This window comes from Sinohyriopsis cumingii, chromosome 1 (assembly GCF_028554795.1).
Source record: "Sinohyriopsis cumingii isolate HCF-2022 chromosome 1, ASM2855479v2, whole genome shotgun sequence".
NCBI classification, from domain to species: domain Eukaryota; kingdom Metazoa; phylum Mollusca; class Bivalvia; order Unionida; family Unionidae; genus Sinohyriopsis; species Sinohyriopsis cumingii.
In genome coordinates, this window is record NC_142961.1 from 179,110,782 (window position 1) to 179,133,449 (window position 22,668).

Sequence of the window (22,668 nt, forward strand, 5' to 3'; positions counted from 1 at the left end):
ATGGGTTAGTTAATACTCTAATTACAATAAGCATTAACAAAATGTTACAAAGTGTTATATGAAGATCCATCGCGATTTTAGGGCTGCCAACTTGTTGAATGCAGTTTCAAAGTCTAATTTTTCACATTTGTACATGCTGATTCTCATTAAATTCTCGAGAGATGAGATGCAGAGTTTATTTCTGATGTCAGTTTTTATGAGGTTCATCTTACTGAATCCACGTTCACAGTCTACAGTGCTGAGAGGTGACACCAGTAGTCTCTCAGCAGCCCCCCCCCCTCCCCCTTATGGCTAGCTTCACAAAGCTTGAAGTGAATTGCTTCCTAAATCCCAAGAATGATCACTGAATGCTGTATAAATTTTCTCGACAAGCAAACTAGGATCTCCATTCCCACGAATGAAACTTACATGTGTCAACACCTGGCAATATTGGACCGTATATATAAGCATAAATTCACACCCAATTTAGGGATTCTTTCACTCCTGTATTTTGAGAAATAAATAATTATTATTAATTATGCAAAACTGATTGTTTTTTGCTATTTCTTGTTGCGGAGTTTAAGTCTCTGCAGCCATAACACGGATTGATGGCAAAAGGAAAAGATCAATGAGTAAAATGCTGCACTGGCGACAGATATAATTGTGATTGAGATTTTTTCCATTTGCTTTGTATTTATACGCAATAGTCGGTACTTCAAAGGTTATCAGTTTTCTATGAAGGTTCAGCAAAACTAATGTATTGGTATATGTAAAAAATAAAGAAAAAAACAACAACAGAAGGATTAGCCATTCAATTAATTATATCTGTTCTATTCACATCTTCAGAAGTCGGTCAGTTGTAGGTATAGTTCGGTAGCATGATTGACTGTATCACAGCATACAGTACTCAGCCCAGATGTCAGCATAAGCAGATTATGATGTAACAATGCACTCTAAAGATGGGGTTGTCAATACGAACAAAGGATCGTTTGTGTAACAGATTGATTCCAAAGCATTGCTTAGTCACGTTTGTGGCTTCCTTTCATTATCCCTTTTAATTTATCCAGTCCAAATCCATGATTGTATGTACAAATTAAATAACCAAAAAGTCTGTCGCCAAAAAAATCGCCAGATGGGATATTTTTGTCACCAATAAGGAAACAAAATCGCAATTTGAGACATTGGCGAAGCCCAGGACGATCCCTGTGATGTAATTATCTTATTTTTTATATTTTTACAGGATATGAGCACTTTTTCATGCTAATATTCCATTTATCCAGCCATGTCATGGGTTCATAAAGAAAGATGGTGCTGGAGAAATCTTGATCCTATTTTTGTTTCCTTTCAGCTCTTGAATCTGAGTTCCTTGTTGAATACCCATCATCCATTACAAAGCCAACCCTGCAGCCACTGGAGAACATTCTTGCCAGCATGAAAGCAACCAGCACATTTAAGCAGACAAATCAGAATGAAGCTTTAAGTACAGAGGCACAACGCATTCTTCAGTCACTGCCCGACTTGACTTTCATGAAGGCAAAAGTGCTAATGTTCCCCATCTCCAACAAATGTTGTGATTGATCAGCCTGTATTCTCTTTCACAAATTAATCTAATATTCTCTGTGATAAAGAGATAGTTCCATGGATTTGGAAGTCATGAATTATGTTATTCTAATTTTTGTAATTTATTATGTAATAAGAAAGGACTTCTTTCAATGTGCTTTTTCAGCATGTATTTTTATGCACATCTAAACTTGTAACAGTTAGCCATATTTACCATATTTAGGGAGCAAATTTACAAACATTGAGATGTAAGTTATTTTCATGATCAGCATAAAATGGAATATAAGGGTGCTATAACCACCAGATATATTAATTTCCATTTTTAGCTTTTCTGATCTTATTCCAGGAGAGCACATAGGATGGCTTGTTGTCCACTGTTTGCCCATCAGCACACAAATTTTATCCTTACACCTCTTAAAACTACTTGGAAGATTGCCATGATAATTTACTCATTCATCCATAAATGTAGTTAGTCCTAAATAAAAATGGTGCCACTCTTGTCATCCAGTATGGCCACCACTTGAAAATATTATTTCTCTTAAACGGATGTCACATTGACATAGAGTTTGACTAAAAGACTTGTTATGATCTAGTTGGTCCTAAATGAAAATGGTACTGTTATGACATCCAGGAAAGTCACCATGGCAGCCATACTCATCCTGAATGTAGCTGATTCTTAGTGAAAATGTTTGTTTTTTTACCTCCAATATGGAATAATACTGACCATCTTAAAAAGGTTGTATGTTTGACCTCCAGCATGGCACAATACTGACCATCTTAAAAATGTTATCACTACTCCTCCTGAATCAATCATGGCATGTACACATGGACAAGGGGTTTTCACTAAAATGCCTAATGCAGTAATTAATTGGTTCTGAAAAACCAGGTCTACTTGAATTAGTGGTCAAATCCTGTATCATTGCTTGTATTTTTGTACTTCATTAAGTTTATGAACAGTGATGTGCTTGTGTGTGTGTGTGTCTTGACTAGAATATTTTACTATACTGGCTTGTAAGCATGAAACCACACACAAGTAGATTTTCAAGACAAACAGTTAGTGGACATATATAATTAATATCTTGAATGATACTTTTTTTTATTAATGTCTAGATTTAACATATCACATTAGTATTTTTTAACATTGTCCAGATAAATTATTTTCAGTCCGTAATAACATATGGTTCAGGATCAGTGGCCATATTAGGATCAGTGGCCATGTCAGGATCAATGGCCATATTAGGATCAGTGACCATGTCCGGATCAGTGGCCATGTCAGGATCAATGGCCATATTAGGATCAGTGGCCATATTAGGATCAGTGGCCATGTCAGGATCAATGGCCATATTAGGATCAGTGGCCATGTCAGGGTCAGTGGCCATGACAAAAAATTTAGTCCTACACTTGTGAACATTTTAACTCTGCACATGTCAGAATTATTTTTTTATACCAAATCGGGTATGTTGCAGTATCCCAAGAATATCTGAGATGATTTTAATAGTCTGCAGTTTAAAAAAAGAAGAAGCAGTACTATCTTGGAATCCTGGAAATACTTTTCAGCCAATAGAGCATCATCCCTTCAAGGGACTCATCTTTTGAAGTTTGATCCCCAAAGTTGATTTCTTTTAAAGTAGTAGGTATTGTTTATTCTAACCTGGATTCTCTGATTTTTATTGAACTTGAAGGTTTTCATGTACTTCATAACATTGTTACAAGTCTCTTACAGTCCAGTAATAATTTCACAGATAATAAATTAGTTACAGTAAATCATGATCTGTACTAAGTTTGTCATAAAATATTAAAAGTATTGGTCAAAATGCTTATCATGTACAAAGCAGGTAAAAGAGAGTCAGCAAAATAAATGAGAAACAACAAATCTTCTTGTTTCATGAAAATGAAAACCAAGCTGTTACTCAGCTATGATTTTATTGAAAATACCAAGCACTGCCCAGTAAAGGGGTATTCCATTAAAACACACATGGGGATAGCATTTTTAAAAAAATATATGCCAGGATTGTTGTGTAAAAAAACAAATTCTGTCCTTGGTTGTTTATTCAATAAATTTTAAGTGTTGCAAAAGTTTTGTTTGCCTCATTGAGATGCTCTCTGATACATTGAGTACTGCAAGGGTGACTGAACAAAGCTGGTTAATAACTGTAATGAGGGGGACTGAACTAAGCTGGTTAATAACTGGAATGAGAGGGACTGAACAAAGCTGGTTAATAACTGTAATGAGAGGACTGAACTAAGCTGGTTAATAACTGTAATGAGGGGGACTGAACTAAGCTGGTTAATAACTGGAATGAGAGGGACTGAACTAAGCTGATTAATAACTGGAATGAGAGGACTGAACTAAGCTGGTTAAAAACTAATGAGAGGACTGAACTAAGCTGGTTAATAACTGTAATGAGGGGGACTGAACTAAGCTGGTTAATAACTGTAATGAGAGGACTGAACTAAGCTGGTTAATAACTAATGAGTGTGACTGAACTAAGCTGGTTAATAACTAATGAGGGGGACTGAACTAAGCTGGTTAATAACTGTAATGAGGGGGACTGAACTAAGCTGGTTAATAACTGTAATGAGAAGACTGAACTAAGCTGGTTAATAACTGTAATGAGGGGGACTGAACTAAGCTGGTTAATAACTGGAATGAGAGGGATTGAACTAAGCTCATTAATAACTGGAATGAGAGGACTGAACTAAGCTGGTTAAAAACTAATGAGAGGACTGAACTAAGCTGGTTAATAACTGTAATGAGGGGGACTGAACTAAGCTGGTTAATAACTGTAATGAGAGGACTGAACTAAGCTGGTTAATAACTAATGAGTGTGACTGAACTAAGCTGGTTAATAACTAATGAGGGGGACTGAACTAAGCTGGTTAATAACTGTAATGAGGGGGACTGAACTAAGCTGGTTAATAACTGTAATGAGAAGACTGAACTAAGCTGGTTAATAACTGTAATGAGGGGGACTGAACTAAGCTGGTTAATAACTGTAATGAGAAGACTGAACTAAGCTGGTTAATAACTGTAATGAGAAGACTGAACTAAGCTGGTTAATAACTGTAATGAGGAGGACTGAACTAAGCTGGTTAATAACTGTAATGAGGGAGTACAAGCTTTATGCAGTTCTTTTCAGAAAGATTAGTATATTTTTTAAGCTTGATACATAGCAATGAAATATTCCCATTGAATGAGCCATTTTTTGCTATCTGATTTCTTTATCAGTCACACATATAATGAAACGGTCCTTCATGTGGTTTTACAGGAATATCAATTTGCAGTACATGCATGATTGATAGCATTGTTTAATATCATCAGTACAATTCTTGGTAAAAATCTGTTTGATGGGCATTAGCTAACAAGGAAGAACATTACACTGGTGCAGTGTGGAAAAAGTATAAAAATTAACATATATAATATATACTGTAAAAATAATATCATTATGGCATCTACTCGGTGACAGGCTAATTAATTGTTGGGAAGGGGAAGGGGCTGGAGTTTTCTTTACAGCAGTGCTAAAATAAAATTACTTGAAGATTTTTTTTCAATTATATTTGATAAGTATTTTTTGTTGCTATAAATTAGAGCAAGAATATTTCTTTCAAGGTATTTGAAATTCCACCCAATTCTCAACAGCAACCCCTGGAAATTACATGGCTGGTCTTAAACATATGTACTTGAAGGCCTTCAGGCTGGGTATTGTCACTGCACATTCAGGTAGTTGGTAAATTGGTGCATGCTACGCTTCTGTGAGTTGTTGTATCATGTAGGCTTTACTGATTCTGGCATTGTTGGTAGATGCATGGTACAGCTACTTAAACATTGATGACTTTATTTAGTTGGCAATATATGCATAGATACACTTTTGTTAACAATGACTGCCATTGCAGTGTCATAATCATAATCATGGTCTGTTGGGAGGGAACTCGTGGTATGGCTTATTTAGTGCAGTGTCATAATCATAATCGTGGCCTGTGGGAGGGAACTCGTGGTATGGCTTATTTAGTGCAGTGTCATAATCGTGGCCTGTTGGAGGGAACTCGTGGTATGGCTTATTTAGTGCAGTGTCATAATCATGACCTGTTGGGAGGGAACTCATGGTATGGCTTATTTAGTACAAAGATGGCATGACTGCTATTGCAGTGTCATAATCATGGTCTGTTGGGAGGGAACCCGTGGTATGGCTTATTTAGTACAAAGATGGCATGACTGCCATTGCAGTGTCATAATCATGGTCTGTTGGGAGGGAACCCGTGGTATGGCTTATTTAGTACAAAGATGGCATTCTTCTCGAACTGATCATCTGTTTGATCTGGGTCTTTTGTTGATGATTCCAGAAACTGAGTTATTCCATCTTTGGTTTCACTTAATAGAGGATTCCAGAAATTTGGTTATTCCAGCTTTGGTTTCACTTAATCTGAAGTAGGCTCTTTCTTTTACTTGACTGGAAAAAAATTCCTTAAATTATGCTTAAGAAATGCTAGCACACTTGAAGCTTTGTTGGTCATGTTATTAAAATGTAGGCTGTAGTTTCAGTTGCCACACAGTTCTATTCTATGGTATTAAAATGTAGGCTGTAGTTTCAGTTGCCACACAGTTCTATTCTATGGTATTAAAATGTAGGCTGTAGTTTCAGTTGCCACACAGTTCTATTCTATGGTATTGATGGTGCTGCATAGCATCAAGTACATGGTTCTTCTGTTGTTTAAGTAAACTGCCACGAACATGGTCTTTAATGGTGTAGGTAATCTGTTGCTTTGATGATTTAATAGAGACCAGCGTAATAGCACATTTCTTGATGTTAAACACCATCTGCCACGTGCAACTCTATTGCATGGATAATATCAGTTAGAGAACAGTTCCAGTCAAAGTCTATGCTAGTGGCATCTGTTCTAACTTCATTGACTGAAATGCATAATAAATTTTGCTTGGTTTATTTCTTGACATGCAGAGCGCATAACCCACTTAATCCAGGATGAAAGGGACTTTGCTGACATATCTTCATGTTCCTGTTTGAGAGGTAAAGATAAACGTGATCTCCCTGTTTTGGTGATAGAACTTCATCACATTCAAGGTCATTTCATTGGAGCTATATATACACCTCTCCCTCATAAAATTGCGCACAACAGTGTCCACAAGCAGAGATTGCACTAAAAGCAAAGGCACGAGTTACCAAGAGACCTCCAAAAATTGGAAAAATTCACTTTGACATTGAGAAAACCGTGGGGGGGGGGGTGACATTAGGAAAATGGGCTGTTTAATGACTGAATCATCATTTTACCATCACATTGATCATAATTTTTCAATAACTCGCTTTTTTAATGAAGTTTAAATAACATTTATTTTCAAAATGTTCAACATGTGAAAGATAGTTCCAACTGGTTTCAACAACCATCATGTGTACTCGAAAAATCTGTGTATTATGTCACTGCTTTTTGTTTTCTTGATGAGTATGGTTCCCATTGTAGTGTTTAATAGTATCCTGCCAAATCAGGACCCCACAAAGCAGAGAACTAGACTAACTTTTGTTGGAACTAGACTAACTTTTGTTACACCACCAAACAAGTTTCCATTTTTAGAAAAACACACAACATTTATTTTGTGAGACAGTCGTCTACATGGAAACTCAATTTTTGTATTGTTCAATTAGTACAATATTGATATTGTGATTTAATTGGAAATAATAATGAAACTTCTTATCATCCTTGAGGATATCTCTAAGTGCCAGTTGAAGAATTCTCTGAAACTTGCTTGCCTACAATGGTCCATATATCTGTGAAATCAAGCTCTATATTTTACGAAGTATTCATTTCGCTTGGCTGCCATGCTATCTTTGATCACAGTTATGAAAGAGTCGGTTAATTTAAGGTAGTTTATGTTACGTACACAATAACATTTATAAAAGTGTTTGATCAAATGAAGTGAGTTCACCCAACATACAACTCGGGCCACTAGATTTTAAGTTTGTAGGACTTTTGTGGCTTTTAACTTTTCTGTTATTCCACCTTCTTTATATAATTCAAAAGACATAATTAATGTGATAATATAAAGGAGGTCAGCTTTTAATTCAGTGCAACAATAGAACAAATATTTCCTCAAGTCAGTTATCAAAACACGGTTGGCAATTAATTAGGTTCTCAGAGAAATGCTCACAGACATAACTGTTATGGTAGATTGACTTTATTTTATGTTAATTACAACAGGAAACATTGCATTTATGACAATTACACTTAAAAGGAACTAACAGATAGAACTAGAACACAAATTTCAATTGATAAAAAAATTATTTAATTTGTATTTATTTATTAAAGTACTGCCTCCATTTAGCGTAAGTGACATTTTCATTGATCAAAATTTCCTTACATATCGTTAATTGCGGTGTACTAGGAAAGTCGTTTGGAAAGACATTGTAAAAAGTTGTATGTACTATTTTTAAATGTGATATTTCATAATGTTGATTAAAATTTCCAGGTCCTATCTACCATCTTCAACAATAAAACGAGCGATATATCAAAGTTTCCATAGGGATCGATTTTTGGGGTATTTTCTGGTTTATAAAATGGGATCCACGCCTGACCCTCGTTATAAGCATTTTCGTGAGTTATCAGGGTGTGAGTTTGAGGGAGTGGCATATAGAAGTTTATAGCAATGTCAAGTCCACTTTTTTTAGTGTGGCTGTGACAGAATGAACTAGATACAGTTGATACAGATCAGCTGTCTTGGCTGTTGCTGGTCGTTGTAAGGTGTATTAACTATTCACTGTGTTCATCTGGAGACAATTCTTGTGTGACTGTATCTGTTGAAGCTGATGAAGTGTTCATCCAGTTATTGTTCACCCACTTTTGACTTCAGTTTATTTTTAATCCTGTATTTCAGATAGTCAAATGTTTGCGACCTGTAACTAAGATGTAGAATGATGACACATGGAAAATGTTTCTGGTACCATGCTGATTATATTTTAGCAGAAGTTGTTACGCTTTAATGCATTGCACACAGATGATTTCTGCTTGTACATTGTACAGAATTTTTGTACAATTTTCAACTTTGTACTATATATCTAGGACATAACATGGACTTGTAATGTTTGCTTAAGATTCGATTCAACATTAATTACCTTTACACTTGTAAACTACAATCTAGGTTATATATATATATATATATATATATATATATATATATATATATATATATATATATATATATGTGTGTGTGTGTGTGTGATCTTTATCAAAGTTTTTTGTATATTCTTTTTTGTTTAAGCTTTGTATTTAGAGGACTTTTGATTAGTGTCCAAGATTGAAAATTAACAATACACGGAAACCTTTTCTGAAATTCTATCCATTTTTGCTATATTTCTGCTGGAGTTGTCAAGAACAAAGTGCCAAGCTTAACGAAACAGAAATTCAACATTTTGGTAAAGTATGTTTCTTGTCACCCCATGGGTCTGAGATTTATGAAGACCCACTGATCCCTCTTGCATGTAAAAAGAGGCAGCTAATGGGGTCAATCATTCTGCCCAAGAATGAATTCCTTGATGTTCAAGTTGAGGTCTTAGACACTTTCAAAGAGTTTGATTTATATTGAGAATTTTGTATTTTAAGGATTTGATCCATTTTGCCTTTATGTCTGTGTGCCTTATTGGAAGATACTTAAACTTATTTGGAAGTGTTTAGCCATTATTGTACTGATGTGCTCATATGGCCAGATTTTCTGATGTACCATTACTAGTGCATGTTATTTTGAAACAAATTGATTTGCCAAATAAAACCCACAAAAACAACTGAAAACTATTATGCAGAATACCTCACTTTGGATTTGTTTCATTATTTAGAGTAATATTATTTATGATGTAAGATAGGCACTAAAGATATGGGCGCCATTAGTGTAATAGTGTAATTTAATGTAATATGTACACTTTGATGTAAGTAAGTATAAGGCAACCTTGCCTGTAAGCAAGGTAAATATAAGGTTTTAGTGAAGTGATCTCTTCCCTGTCAGAAAAGGATGAGGTATTGGAAAATAGGAAGTGAGAGCAAAGAGGTCAAAATTTATCCTGTTTAAAACCATCACTTACAACAGACCGTTTTTACAGATTATTTGAGCTTAATAAATTTATGAAAATGTGAATATTTGTTACAGTTTGCTTCCGCAAAATTGTTGTTTTACTGTTTTTGATGAAGACATTACAGGTATTGAGGCGCAAGTTCTCTCTTCCAACCTGTACAGGGTGAAGTATGAAATTTCTTTACTAGTAATCAGAGCAAAATTTCACTCCATTTCTTTACGCTGTATATGTAATTTTATTAGAAGTTGTGTAGATTGGAATGCAATTGCATACATAAATCCTTCATAAACTGATAAAAATTACTATATTGAAACTAATTCACTGTGCTTTTTGAACAGAAAGATTATGGATTAATATTGCTTTTGGAATACAAACGTTTTTGATGGCCAGAAAGGCTGGGAGTGACATTGACATGAGACAGGGTGAAAGTCGACTTCACTTTCTCTATGTTTGTAGGTGAAATGAGGCAATTATCTCGCCAGTATTGCCCCAAAGTGTAGATCCTTATGGCTCCTAAGAACAGCAAAATAGTGAGGGTTTAGTATTTAGGACACGAGAGTGACTTTCAGTTCTAATTACCACTATGAAGAAAAACTACATGTGAAGAAAGGAAAGAAACATAGCAGTTATCTGTAACAGCCCTCGTTGCATGTCATGGTGTTGCAGCATGATGTGTCCACACCTTGTCATTTTGAAACCTATTTTTTAGCAGCACTAGCTTCTCTATACAGGTTAACAACTCAAAATGTGTCTCTTATACTCTGCCAGAAATAATCATGCTGCACTGCATACTCCACAAAGCTTAATGTTGTCATTGACATTCACAGTAGTAAAGATAGTAGAATGTTTTACCAGATGAAAAGACAATGAACAGACATAATATCATGATGAACAGATATAGTCACTAAATCTGGTAGTCGGATGTAGATCGGTATTTCGTTTTGGAATACAGGTATGTGAAATGTGCATAAATCAGGGAAGATTTACTAGTCGATTAATTGGCTATATATTGACAAGGCAATGGGTCAAGCACCCCTGACCTATTACACTTGTTTCCTCATAAACTTGATGACCCAAATGGAGTTTGTGCTAGAGCTAGTCATATGGAAATGTTGTTCTTGTTGTAGGGTTTAACGCCATTTTTCAGCACAAGATAGGCTATACATGGCGGCCAGTATTAATGGCGGAGGAAGAACCCGGAAAGAACCACCGACCCATGAGAAGCTACTGGCAAGCTTTCTCACATACCCACATTGACTGAATCTGAGACTCGAACCCACGCAGACAGAGGTGAGATGGCAGTGATCCTTTACGGAGAGCGCTTTAGACCACTCGGCCACTCGGGGCCCCTCATATGGAAATAAACATTGGATTTATAATTATTTTAAAATCTGAATTTACCAAGGATTAACTATGTGCAATTTGTAAAACTTGTGTATGCACGTACTGAAATTCAAAACTACCTTGATGTGGTCCCATGTATTAATGGAACAATGCTCATGAAGCTAGATTGATGTATAATTGCCCTAAAGAGCATTCATTGCAAGAATTTGGTCACTGCAGCTTAAATTTGTTTCTGCTACAGATTCTTTTATGAACTCATCCTTTTTAGGAATATCTCACTTGTCACATGACCATGGATTATGATGCTCACATGTCTCTACTTGAGTATTTTTCTTTTGTTGTATGTTGGACTCAATATAGGTCACTGTTGCCTTTACCAATTTTAGTGGTAATTATTTGGGGTATGAGAAAGAGTTGGGATATATTTGGGTCACAAATGCAATATGCAAGATATCTTCTTTGCTCATGTATATATCATGTTTTTAATGTGATGTCAAATTTATTATTTGATGAGCGTTGCACATTTTTTTTGGATAAATGGGATGATGCATGTTTTTCTTATGCTGTTACAGAGAATCTTTATTAAGATATTATTAGATAACAGTTAACCTCAGTTGCTGTAGGGTTAAATGCCATATTTCAGCACAAGATAGGCTATACATGGTGACCAGTATAACTGGTGGAGTTAGAACTCTGGAAAACTCAGGGAAGAAACACTGACCCACGAGGAGCTACTGGCAGGCTTTCTCATGTACCCATGTAAGCTGAGCCTGAGACTCGAACATGCACAGACAGAGGTGACATTGCAGTGATCAGGAACAGTGAGTGCTTTAGACCACTCGAGGCCTTGTTAACCTCAGTAAATGTGCAGATAAGTCATGTACCAAAACTCTGAACTTTGACACAGATGTAAAACTTTGAAATAAATTTCTGTTCCTCATTTTATGCCCATGTCATTGTTTAATATTCTCGTATATAAAAACATAAAGATACAAATCAAGGTCAAAGCAAACGATTTTTATTTTCATTGTTTTGGCTGTTCCATTTTCATTCAGTCTGGGATTGGGAATACTTTTTTTTGCTGTAGATGGTTCTAAGCCTTCTTTTTCATTTTTGTATATCTAATTTGAATTTTCCACTACTGGAACACCTAAAAGAATGGTGTTCTTCTCCCCCCAGAATAGATTTCAATGGGTATGCCTTTAATATTTCAATAGTTTCCTAACCATCAATATTATTATTAATGTGCTAAAATTGCATTCAATATGTTGCTTTTTGGGGAGGGTACAATCTTAGATAGTTTGCTTTTGCCACATATCTAAATTTAAAAACAAGTCCAGGAAGTATCATCACTTTAATAATTTTGACTTGCAGTGTTGAATATTTATACATTTTATAACTTACAACGGTTGGCTGATGTAGCCTTCATGACAATGCATTGAATTGATGAATCCTCAGGCTACAAATGAACCACAACCAGCTTTCAGCTAATCTTGCACAAAAAATTGCAATAGATTGATGCCCACTTTCCGGTTTGGCAATTTTTTATATGTTCTGTCTGGGGTACTAGGCTGCTTGTGATGGTCCAACACTTCGGTCAGTTTTGCTTCATAAAATGTACAATTTCAAACCCTCACAACATACTGTATAAAATATTTCTCTGCACATTCTGAAAATTTTTGCTTTATGGAACTTACAGATTGAGTTGATGCCTTGTAATTGTATTCAGTATATGTTACTTGTGAAAGGGGGAAAATGATAACTCTGTTGTGGTGTGGGTGGTGCATCACATATTTATGTATTTACATGTTAATTTGTCAGTCCAGGCCAGTTTCAGATACTTTCTATGCTTGTAAAGTTGGGTAGTTTGAGAATTATGGATATTCATGCCACTATGAATGGAAAAGCTTTTTATTTTATTCACGTTCTTACATACATAATTTCCTTACACATAGTATCTCATTTAAATTGTACAAAGTCAGGTGAAAGATAATTGATGTTTCATTGTTCTAATTAAATTTCCTATTAATTTCCTATAAATTGAACCAGTTTTAACTCATTCAGCCCCAGGTTTTTTTGGTCGTTTTTGCCTGAAATGCGAGTAGGAAAGACATTTTGGGGGCTACATGTGAATACATCGTAATACATCGTCATTCAGCAGATTTTCCATGAGACTAATGCCTAGTTGTATTAGAAACATCGTTTTCCATTGGTTATTTTGCTTGCGCATGAGCAGAAGGGTAAAAGTTGGAGTCCTTTTTTTTTTTTTTCTTCTGCTTAATGGACCCATCATTTTTGTATGGAGACCTCTCTTTATTCCAAATGCCTACCTTATCCTAGTTTTTGCAAAGGTTCACCTGTCTGTGTCCAGTTCAGACCAGTCTGCCTTATATCTGAGGTCAAAAGGTCTAAAATCTGGACACAAAATCACATTCCGGCCAAAAATTTTGGGTGAAAAAAAAGCGGGTCCAAAAAATGAGCTTTTCCTTCTGTATTTTGTAGTGCAACTAGAACTTCCAGATTATTTGGTATCAATTAAGAGCTATATCTGTCTGATTTTTTGTAATACCACCCATGTTGGTGTATCTTAAATGACTTGATGCTGCAGAGCTCGGAAATTGGGTATAGCCACATCACACCTACAGGCGGGATTGGGGCAGAATGAGTTAATCAAGATGATGGAAATTTCTTAGAAATTGTCAGAATGGCTATTTTTGTGATTTATGTGCAATACTGATGCACAAATGATGAAATTAATAAGTAATATTCAGATTTGGTGATGTCACCAAAATTCTCCCATTAACTCATTTGGCCCCATAGGTTTTTGTCGTTTTCGCCTGAAATGTGAGTAGGAAAGACATTTTGGGGGCTATTTCTAAATACATCGTAATACATCATCATTCAACAGATTTTCCATGAGACTAATGCCTATTTGTATGAGAAACATTGTTTTGCATTGGTTTTTGCAAAGGTTCACCTGTCTGTGGGTACAAAAAATGAGCTTTTCCTTCTGTATTTTGTAGTACAACTAGAACTTCCCAATTATTTGGTATCATTGTAGAGCTATAATCTGTCTGCTTTTTTGTAATACCATCCACATTGTTGTATCTTAAATGACCTTGATGCTGCAGAGCTCGGAAATAGGGAACAGCCTCATCACGCCTACAGGCAGGATTGGTGCCAAATAAGTTAAACATAAATGTAAATTAAACACGCAATTTATGACCTTCACTGTGTGATACTTAAAACATGCATATATATAACACAAGCCTTGTAAGTTACATGTTTTGTGAACAGGTAATATCTTGTACATATGCATGTATATATGTACAGATACTTACAAGCTGATAACTGTCTTTGCACAAAAGTATTTTACAACAATGTCCATATGTAAAATATGAATCAATAATCACAGCAGCATATCCTTGTTCATGGTCAAGTCGCATTTAATTTGAATAAATCATTTTTTTATTTCTCATATAATTTGTTTGATCAGTATGATCGAGTCAGTACATCTTGAATATCAAATGTAAATTACATTCCCTGAGGCCAGATATGATAGGATCTCAGGTCAGCACTTTATTATCAAATTTGTCAACTACATTCCAGCAGGCAGACACCATATGATCTCAAGCCAGTACATTAGGATTATCAAATCACTTAAATTTTTGCAGGCCAGGCATCATATAATCTCAAGCTGGAGCATCATTATTATCAAATCTGTCAGATACAGTCCTGCAGGCCAGACACAAATATGATCTTGAATCAGTACATCATGATTTTTTGGGATGAACAAGTAGGGTAGTTTTGTAGGGTACCCAGCAGGTACTGCCAGGGCATGTCAGTTTTACTATGGTTTCTCCATTCTTATTTGCTTGTTTTCTAACCCTCTCTCTCACCCCCATTTTTGCGAACCATAATACTTTTTTAAAATTATTTTGTTAAATATTTCTATTATTGACACCCAGGGTATGGGTGGGACTGACACGGCAAGATCAAATATTTATCTTCAGACTTGGCTGTGCCAGGTATTTCAAAGTGGTGCAAAACCTGGCTTGATCATTCTGGCCAGCCCATCCCAAAAGATTATCAAACTGTCACATTCCTGCAGACCAGACATAACATGATCTCTGGTCAAAATATCATGATTTTATCAAACTGCTATATTCCAGCAGGCTGGACAATATTCTTTCTAGTCAGTACATGATGATTAGCAAAATGTCAGTTATATTCCTGTAGGCCAGATGCAATATGATGTCTAGTCAGTCCAATAGTATTATCAAATGTGTCAGTTACACATTGTGATCCCTAGTCAGTACATCTTGATTATCAAATGTGTCAGTTACACATTGTGATCCCTAGTCAGTACATCTTGATTATCAAATGTGTCAGTTACACATTGTGATCCCTAGTCAGTACATCTTGATTATCAAATGTGTCAGTTACACATTGTGATCCCTAGTCAGTACATCTTGATTATCAAATGTGTCAGTTACACATTGTGATCCCTAGTCAGTACATCATGAATATCAAATGTGTCAGTTACACATTGTGATCCCTAGTCAGTACATCTTGATTATCAAATCTGTCAGTTCAATTACAGATGCATAACAGCAAGCAAGGCACAATATGACCTCTAGTCTATATTATCAGATCTTTCATTTGCATTCCAGTAGGCTTCACTGACCCTGCTTTGTTGTGGCATGTCATACTAGCTGACATGGATCAACTTTGATGTTGCATTTAATCATGAACAGTATAGACCCTGATTTGTTGTGATAACATCTAACTTGTCCAAGCACAATTCATTGTAGCCAATCCATGAACAGTATAGACCCTGATTTGTTGTGATAGCATCTAACTTGTCCAAGCACAATTCATTGTAGCCAATCCATGCTGATCTTAAGGTGGGAATTGAACCATAACCTTTTTGTCAACATTGGGTCACCAAGCACGGTAAATTCCATGACCATATCCACTGTCCATTCATTTATACACTGTCCAAATTGTGAACAAGATAGATCCAGGTTTCATTCTACATACTGTCACACTCCATCTTGGAAAGAATGGTTCCAGGTCTGCTGTCGTATGTTGCCCTGACAAAACTGGATCTACTAGTACATTGTTATATTTCATAATAAATCCAGATCTGTTGTCAAATATTGTGCAGGCAGATTTGGGTCTACTACACTCATTCATGAACAGCACAGACATTGATATGCCTCTGCACTATTTGTAGTTGGGTTGCGTAAGACAGAGAGAGGTTTTTGTTATTACATTCTCTATATGGTGTTTGCAGATAATATAGTACCGGACAGAGTCAGTATCACATGTTACAGGTCACACATTTAGCGGATTGTATTAATAGCATTGAGATAGAGTTGTATTATTTTTTATGTACATTCTGTGTGTTGTTTACCATGGTGAACAATGCAATTTGAAAGTTACTATTATTCCTGATATAACATGGATACGTAAGTATACAAGGAGAAGGAACCAAAATATACAAAATGTATATAACTCTGTTTATTGGTTTGGGCAGCCTATCAGCCTGACAGATCTTACTTGAATATAGTACCCTCCATGCAGTCATGAATGTGGTGCATTACAAGATGGAGAATCTTCATGCTAATATAGTCATGTTTATGAATAGAGAGAAAGAAGCAAATAAATGTTGTATATTGTTGGTTTGCCTTTTCTTCAGATACAGACACACTCATTTTAAATTTAGTGTTGTTAGCCTCAAATGGGTAAATGGCCAATTGAGTGAGAAATGGCTCTAGTCAAACTGTCCATAATAAAGCATCTTCCACTTAACAAACAATGCTTCTGTTAAATATTATCAAGATGACAATTTTATTCTAGTTTGGTACTCTACACTGGTATAGCAACACACCAATACAGTGTCTATACACTACATAGTACTGGTATAGCAACACACCAGTACAGTGTCTATACTCTACATAGTACTGGTATGGCAACACACAAGTAGTGTCTGTACACTACATACTACTGGTATGGCAACACACCAGTACAGTGTCTATACTCTACATAGTACTGGTATGGCAACACACCAGTACAGTGTCTATACACTACATAGTACTGGTATAGCAACACACCAATACAGTGTCTATCAGCAGCATATAGTCATTGCCATTAGCTGATCGCATATATTCATTGCCATTAGCTGATTGCATATATTCATTGCCATTAGCTGATTGCATATATTCACTGCCATTAGTTGGTTGCAAATATTTTTACAATACCAGCTGGCTAAATTTATTGCCTGTTATCCTATTGCAAATATACATTATCAACTGCATCGATTTGTTGCCATTTAGCTTACTGCAAACATTTTGCATCACCAACTGAATAGATTCATTGCCAATTACTGCAAACATTTAATGACGCCAACTGCACAGAACTATCGCCTTATCCAAAATTCAAAGATGCTGTTATATCCAGATTTACATGGTACATCCAAGCATTTAATGAAATTGAAAAGGCTTAGAATATGTGTGTTTATTTACTTCTTTAATACTATATTCTTGTAATTCAGAATCATTCACTATTGCATCAGATATACAATTTACTCTGGTGAATATGGGAGATGTGCTTCCAGAAATGTTTCTTTAATGGCCCAAAACTGGAAGAGCTTATGTGATGGTCCTGAGACTGGTGTCCATCGTTCATAATACATGTATATTGACTGGCATCCATTGCAAATGTTATCAAACATGTAAGTCATTCACAAACTTGGCACAGATGCATGGTTGATAAATAAAATATTTATACCAGGAGTGACAGGTTTCTTCCTTACTCTTATTAAGCTTGGTTCATGTATGACACAGAACTAATGTTATTGTGAGGAAACTGTTATCTTCTTTCAGTTACAATGACCATAATCTTTTGAGGTTGAAAGCAGTGTGGTTTTTCTTGACCATAAGTGCAAGTCAGCCACATAGTCTGGTAACATGAGATGGTGGAAAGCTTGAGTTATTGTGCAGAAACCATTTTTTCTCTTTAGTCCCAGTGACCTGGATTTTGATGTGTCAATTGTGGAGAACTTAAGTTCTTGTATGGAAAACATTTTTCTTTAAGTCACAATAATCCTTTGACCTTTTTTACATTAAAAGTTAATAGGGTTCATCCTTGCCCATGTTTTGGAAACTGTAAATGGTGGAGAACTTGAGCTACTGTGTGGAAATGAAATTGGTAGCAGGTAGACAAGATTAACACATTATACCTTATGGTAGGATTATAAAAATAAATTGTTCAGGGTGGAGTCATCACACAAAACAAAATTCTGACGACTAGAGAAATAGATATGCTAATATGTAGGGTTTTATATTTTAGATTTAATTATGCCTAAACTTATTTCAGACAACAGACTTTAGCAAGTGTTCTGTGGAACCCAGTGTCTCATTTGCATCCATGCACATCTTCCCTCCCACACACATTAGCAACAACATTAAAGCAAAGTTTCAACCTGAAACTTGTTGATTAAGTCATTGCTGCTGGTGACTCTATTACCACCAGAAAGGTGATATCTGTCTCACCATGCTTATGCAGGCGAGACCCGAAAAACTATTCTTATAATTTCACCATGCTCATATATCCAAGACAACAGGAAACTACCAGATGTCCATAAGTTTAGCCTATTTTGAGGTCCATAGAGAAATAGTTCTTTGCTGTATTTTTTGTAACTTCCTACTTCAATATAGACATTTAAATGATTAGTATTATTACGCTTCATAATTTGCTTGAAACCCAATTATTATGCCTAAAACATGAGACGGTCATGGTACAAGGGATATTAATTGGCTTGAAGACAAGGTAGTAATGCCTAAAAGATGAGACAATCATGGTACAAGGGATATTAATTGGCTTGAAGACAAGGTAGTAATGCCTAAAAGATAAGACAGTCATGGTACAAGGGATATTAATTGGCTTGAATACAATATACTGTACTGACCAGATGTACTGGTCATGGTATATAGGACATTAATTTGTCTAAAGCCTAATTAATAAACCTTCAGGATTTGCAACATATGAAATGCTCTAAATACATATAGTTACATCTATTTTAAATGTAAGTCCTATGTTAAAAACAGAATATTAGATTACTGTGATGAGTCATAGCACGTCATTTTATAATTGCAATATTAAAAAGCAAATCAGGCCCCTCTTTCAAAATCTTTACTAGTCTCAAAACTGTACTAAAGCATATTATATTCCTAAGAGTTTTACACATTTTTCTTTCTGAGTAAGATTTCTAAGTCGGGAGTAGCATTTTTTACTCTGTATGTTGAATATTTTATGATTGAGGGGCCTTACCACACACAATCTAGTCCGGGGTATATAAAGGTGATTGTACAATAGTCAAATATTTTATGATTGAAGGGGCCTTGCCACACAATCTAGTCCTGGGCATAAAGATGACTACCATCATCATGATGTACAATAGTCAAATGTTTTATGATTGAAGGGGACTTACCAAACACAATCTAGTCCTGGGTATAAAGGTGATTGTACAATAGTCAAATGTTTTATGATTGAAGGGGACTTGCCACACACAACATGGTCCTGGGTATAAAGGTGATTGTAAAGGTGGCACTCACCAGATAATATGTACTTTTGAGAGAGTGACGTATGTAAGGTGAAGTAGTTCGCATTTAAAACATGCACAGTGGAGAGAATGTTTGCATACCTCTATGCTACATTAATGTAATGTGGATGATATTTCTTTTGGATATTGTACTTTTGGAAATTTTACATGATTTAAACACACTGCTAACTAAAATGACTGCTCCCTTGTGTTAAAAAATCAGTCTGAATTAGTCTAAAGTACACTATCTATAGCAGCTATTAAAATAGGGAAAATGAATTTTGCCAGACTAGACAATACCAGCTTCTGAAAGTGCAATGAATGAATTACCAAATATATAAAATGTAAAAAAAGTTATCAGCTCTTTTTTATACAATTTACCTCTGAAGTTCAGGAAGTGAAAATGACCAAGTAGAGCTAGCACTTTTTTGAAAGGTGCACATTTGAAGTAAAGCCAAGCTGTATACTCTATAACCCATAGTACACCCATCAATCATACACCAAAATAAAGGGAATTAAAGGTTCTTTGCATTATACCTAAGATATACAAGGTCTTTTTTAAATAGCCAGTATAACCAGTGAGGAAAGCCAGGGAAATTCTTTTTCTTTAAAATCCTAACCCTATGCAAAATACGAAACTGTAGAGTGCCACCTTAAAACAAATATAAAAATGTTTGCAATTTTTTAAATTTATTTTCATATAATTATGTATGATGTTCTGAATAAAATGGTACATTCATATTGATGTTAAGCATGAAAATGAGCTAATTATGATCATTTTGCTCTTGCTTACATAATTTGCCATGAGGTATGTTTGTGTGAGTAGTGACCTTAATTATGGGGAAATTAGAAGTCTTAGAATATAGGAATAGAGTCAACTTAAATATAAAACTGTTGCAATAAGTGACAGAAATATATGGTGAAAATGTTTGTTTTCATTTATTTGCAATGAAATAATAAATGAAGAGAAAGTGAATTTGCTTCTTCCATATTAAACAATAGGCAAATATTTTACACTTTGACCTTTGACCTTTATGAACCTGATGAGTTACTTCCCTTGTCTAATTGTAAAATTCATTGTTGATATTTCAGAAATAATTCTGGCTAGTTTCATGTTCCTGTCATTCAGCATAACATTGGTTGCTATGTTTACAAAATGTAATGTGCATTCTTAAAATAGCTCACTTTTATCATGGTTGGGGGAGGCTGGACTTGTTAGAGACTCTGACACTCATAAATACTGTTCTGTTGGGGGAAAGGCAGGAGAATTATTCAAAAGGATTGTTTTGATGCTTGCGACTTAAATGTTTCAGCCATATAAACATAATTAAATCATACAAAAATAATACCTATATCTTTATGGTTGCGCTCACCAGATAATATGTACTTTTGAGAGAGTATGTAAGGTGAAGTAGTTCGCATTTAAAACATGCACAGTGGAGAGAATGTTTGCATAACTCTATGCTACATTAATGTAATGTGGATGATATTTCTTTTGGATATTGTACTTTTGGAAATTTTACATGATTTAAGCACACTGCTAACTAAAATGACTGCTCCCTTGTGTTAAAAAATCAGTCTGAATTAGTCTAAAGTACACTATACATAGCAGCTATTAAAGTAGGGAAAATGAACTTTGCCAGACTAGACAGTACCAGCTTCTGAAAGTGCAATGAATGAATTACCAAATATATAAAATGTAAAAAAAGTTATTGGCTCTTTTTTATACAATTTACCTCTGAAGTTCAGGAAGTGAAAATGACCAAGTAGAGCTAGCACTTTTTTGAAAGGTGCACATTTGAAGTAAAGCCAAGCTGAATACTCTATAACCCATAGTACACCCATCAATCATACACCAAAATAAAGGGAATTAAAGGTTCTTTGCATTATAAATAAGATATACAAGGTCTTTTTTAAATAGCCAGTATAACCAGTGAGGAAAGCCAGGGAAATTCTTTTTCTTTAAAATCCTAACCCTATGCAAAATACGTAACTGTACAGCGCCACCAAAATAGTCAAATGTTTTATGATTCAGGGGCCTTACCACACACAATCTAGTCCTGGGTATAAAGGTGATTGTACAGTAGTCAAATGTTTTATGACTGAAGGGCCTTACCACACATAATATGGTCCTGGGTATAAAGGTGATTGTACAGGAGTCAAATGTTTTATGATTGAAGGGGACTTGCCACACACAACATGGTCCTGGGTATAAAGGTGATTGTACAGTAGTCAAATGTTTCATGATTGAAGGGCCTTACCACACATAATATGGTCCTGGGTATAAAGGTGATTGTACAGTAGTCAAATGTTTTATGACTGAAGGGCCTTACCACACATAATATGGTCCTGGGTATAAAGGTGATTGTACAATAGTCAAATGTTTTGATGACTATGAACATAGCTGGTTATATCCTGTGATGTAAGATGTAACTTCATTACATTGTAGTTTCTTCCTGCGACTGAATAAACTAGACTGCATCCATTTCTTGTGCCTTTTTTTCCCCCACTAGTTTGACAGACTAGCTCACCCCTACCCCCCTGCAATTTCCTAGCTCTTCTGGTGACCAGACTAACATTAATGTTAAATCATGACAGAGCATTACACATTTTCTAAACACTTCATATACCAAAAATTGTCTTTGTACATGATGCATTTGTAAAGTTTAAGAAATTCCATAACAGAACAATACTCCATTCAAACAGATAACGGTCATTTTGTTTACTATTAATCTCTTGTTATGCTTTTTAACAGAACTGTACGTGCAACTAGTTAACATGCATATGTGATCAAATATCTATAGTTAATTAGTAAACTTGGAGAGAAAAAAATGAAAGATATGGGTCTCTAGAACAGTATAACATTAACTGAAATCTTTTAACAAAATTATCAGATGTGTTGTAATACTATAAGTGCTCCATTTTAATTGCAGTCATTGTTCTCCATTTTAATTGCAGTCATTGTTCTCCATTTTAATTGCAGTCATTGTTCTCCATTTTAATTGCAGTCATTGTTCTCCATTTTAATTGCAGTCATTGTTCATCTTGTAATTTCATATTTGAAGGATAATATCACTGAATTATTTCCAATGTTACTTTTGTGATACC

General features: G+C 35.2%; 1 protein-coding gene across 6 annotated transcripts in view; it reads left to right on the forward strand.

The window, feature by feature from the left end:
- LOC149808472 (uncharacterized) overlaps nt 1-22,045 on the forward strand; it is a 65,911-nt gene extending 43,866 nt beyond the window's left edge. For 2 of the 6 annotated variants that reach the window (XM_089977744.1, XM_089977750.1), the window contains one exon: nt 1,328-22,045. In XM_089977744.1, the coding sequence (XP_089833870.1) occupies nt 1,328-1,557 (230 nt within the window). In that variant the 3' untranslated portion in view covers nt 1,558-22,045. The remainder of the gene's footprint in view (nt 1-1,327) is intronic. The other 4 variants (XR_016425141.1, XR_016425135.1, XM_089977764.1 and 1 more) reach the window with 4 other exon arrangements.
- The last annotated feature ends 623 nt before the right edge of the window (nt 22,046-22,668 follow it).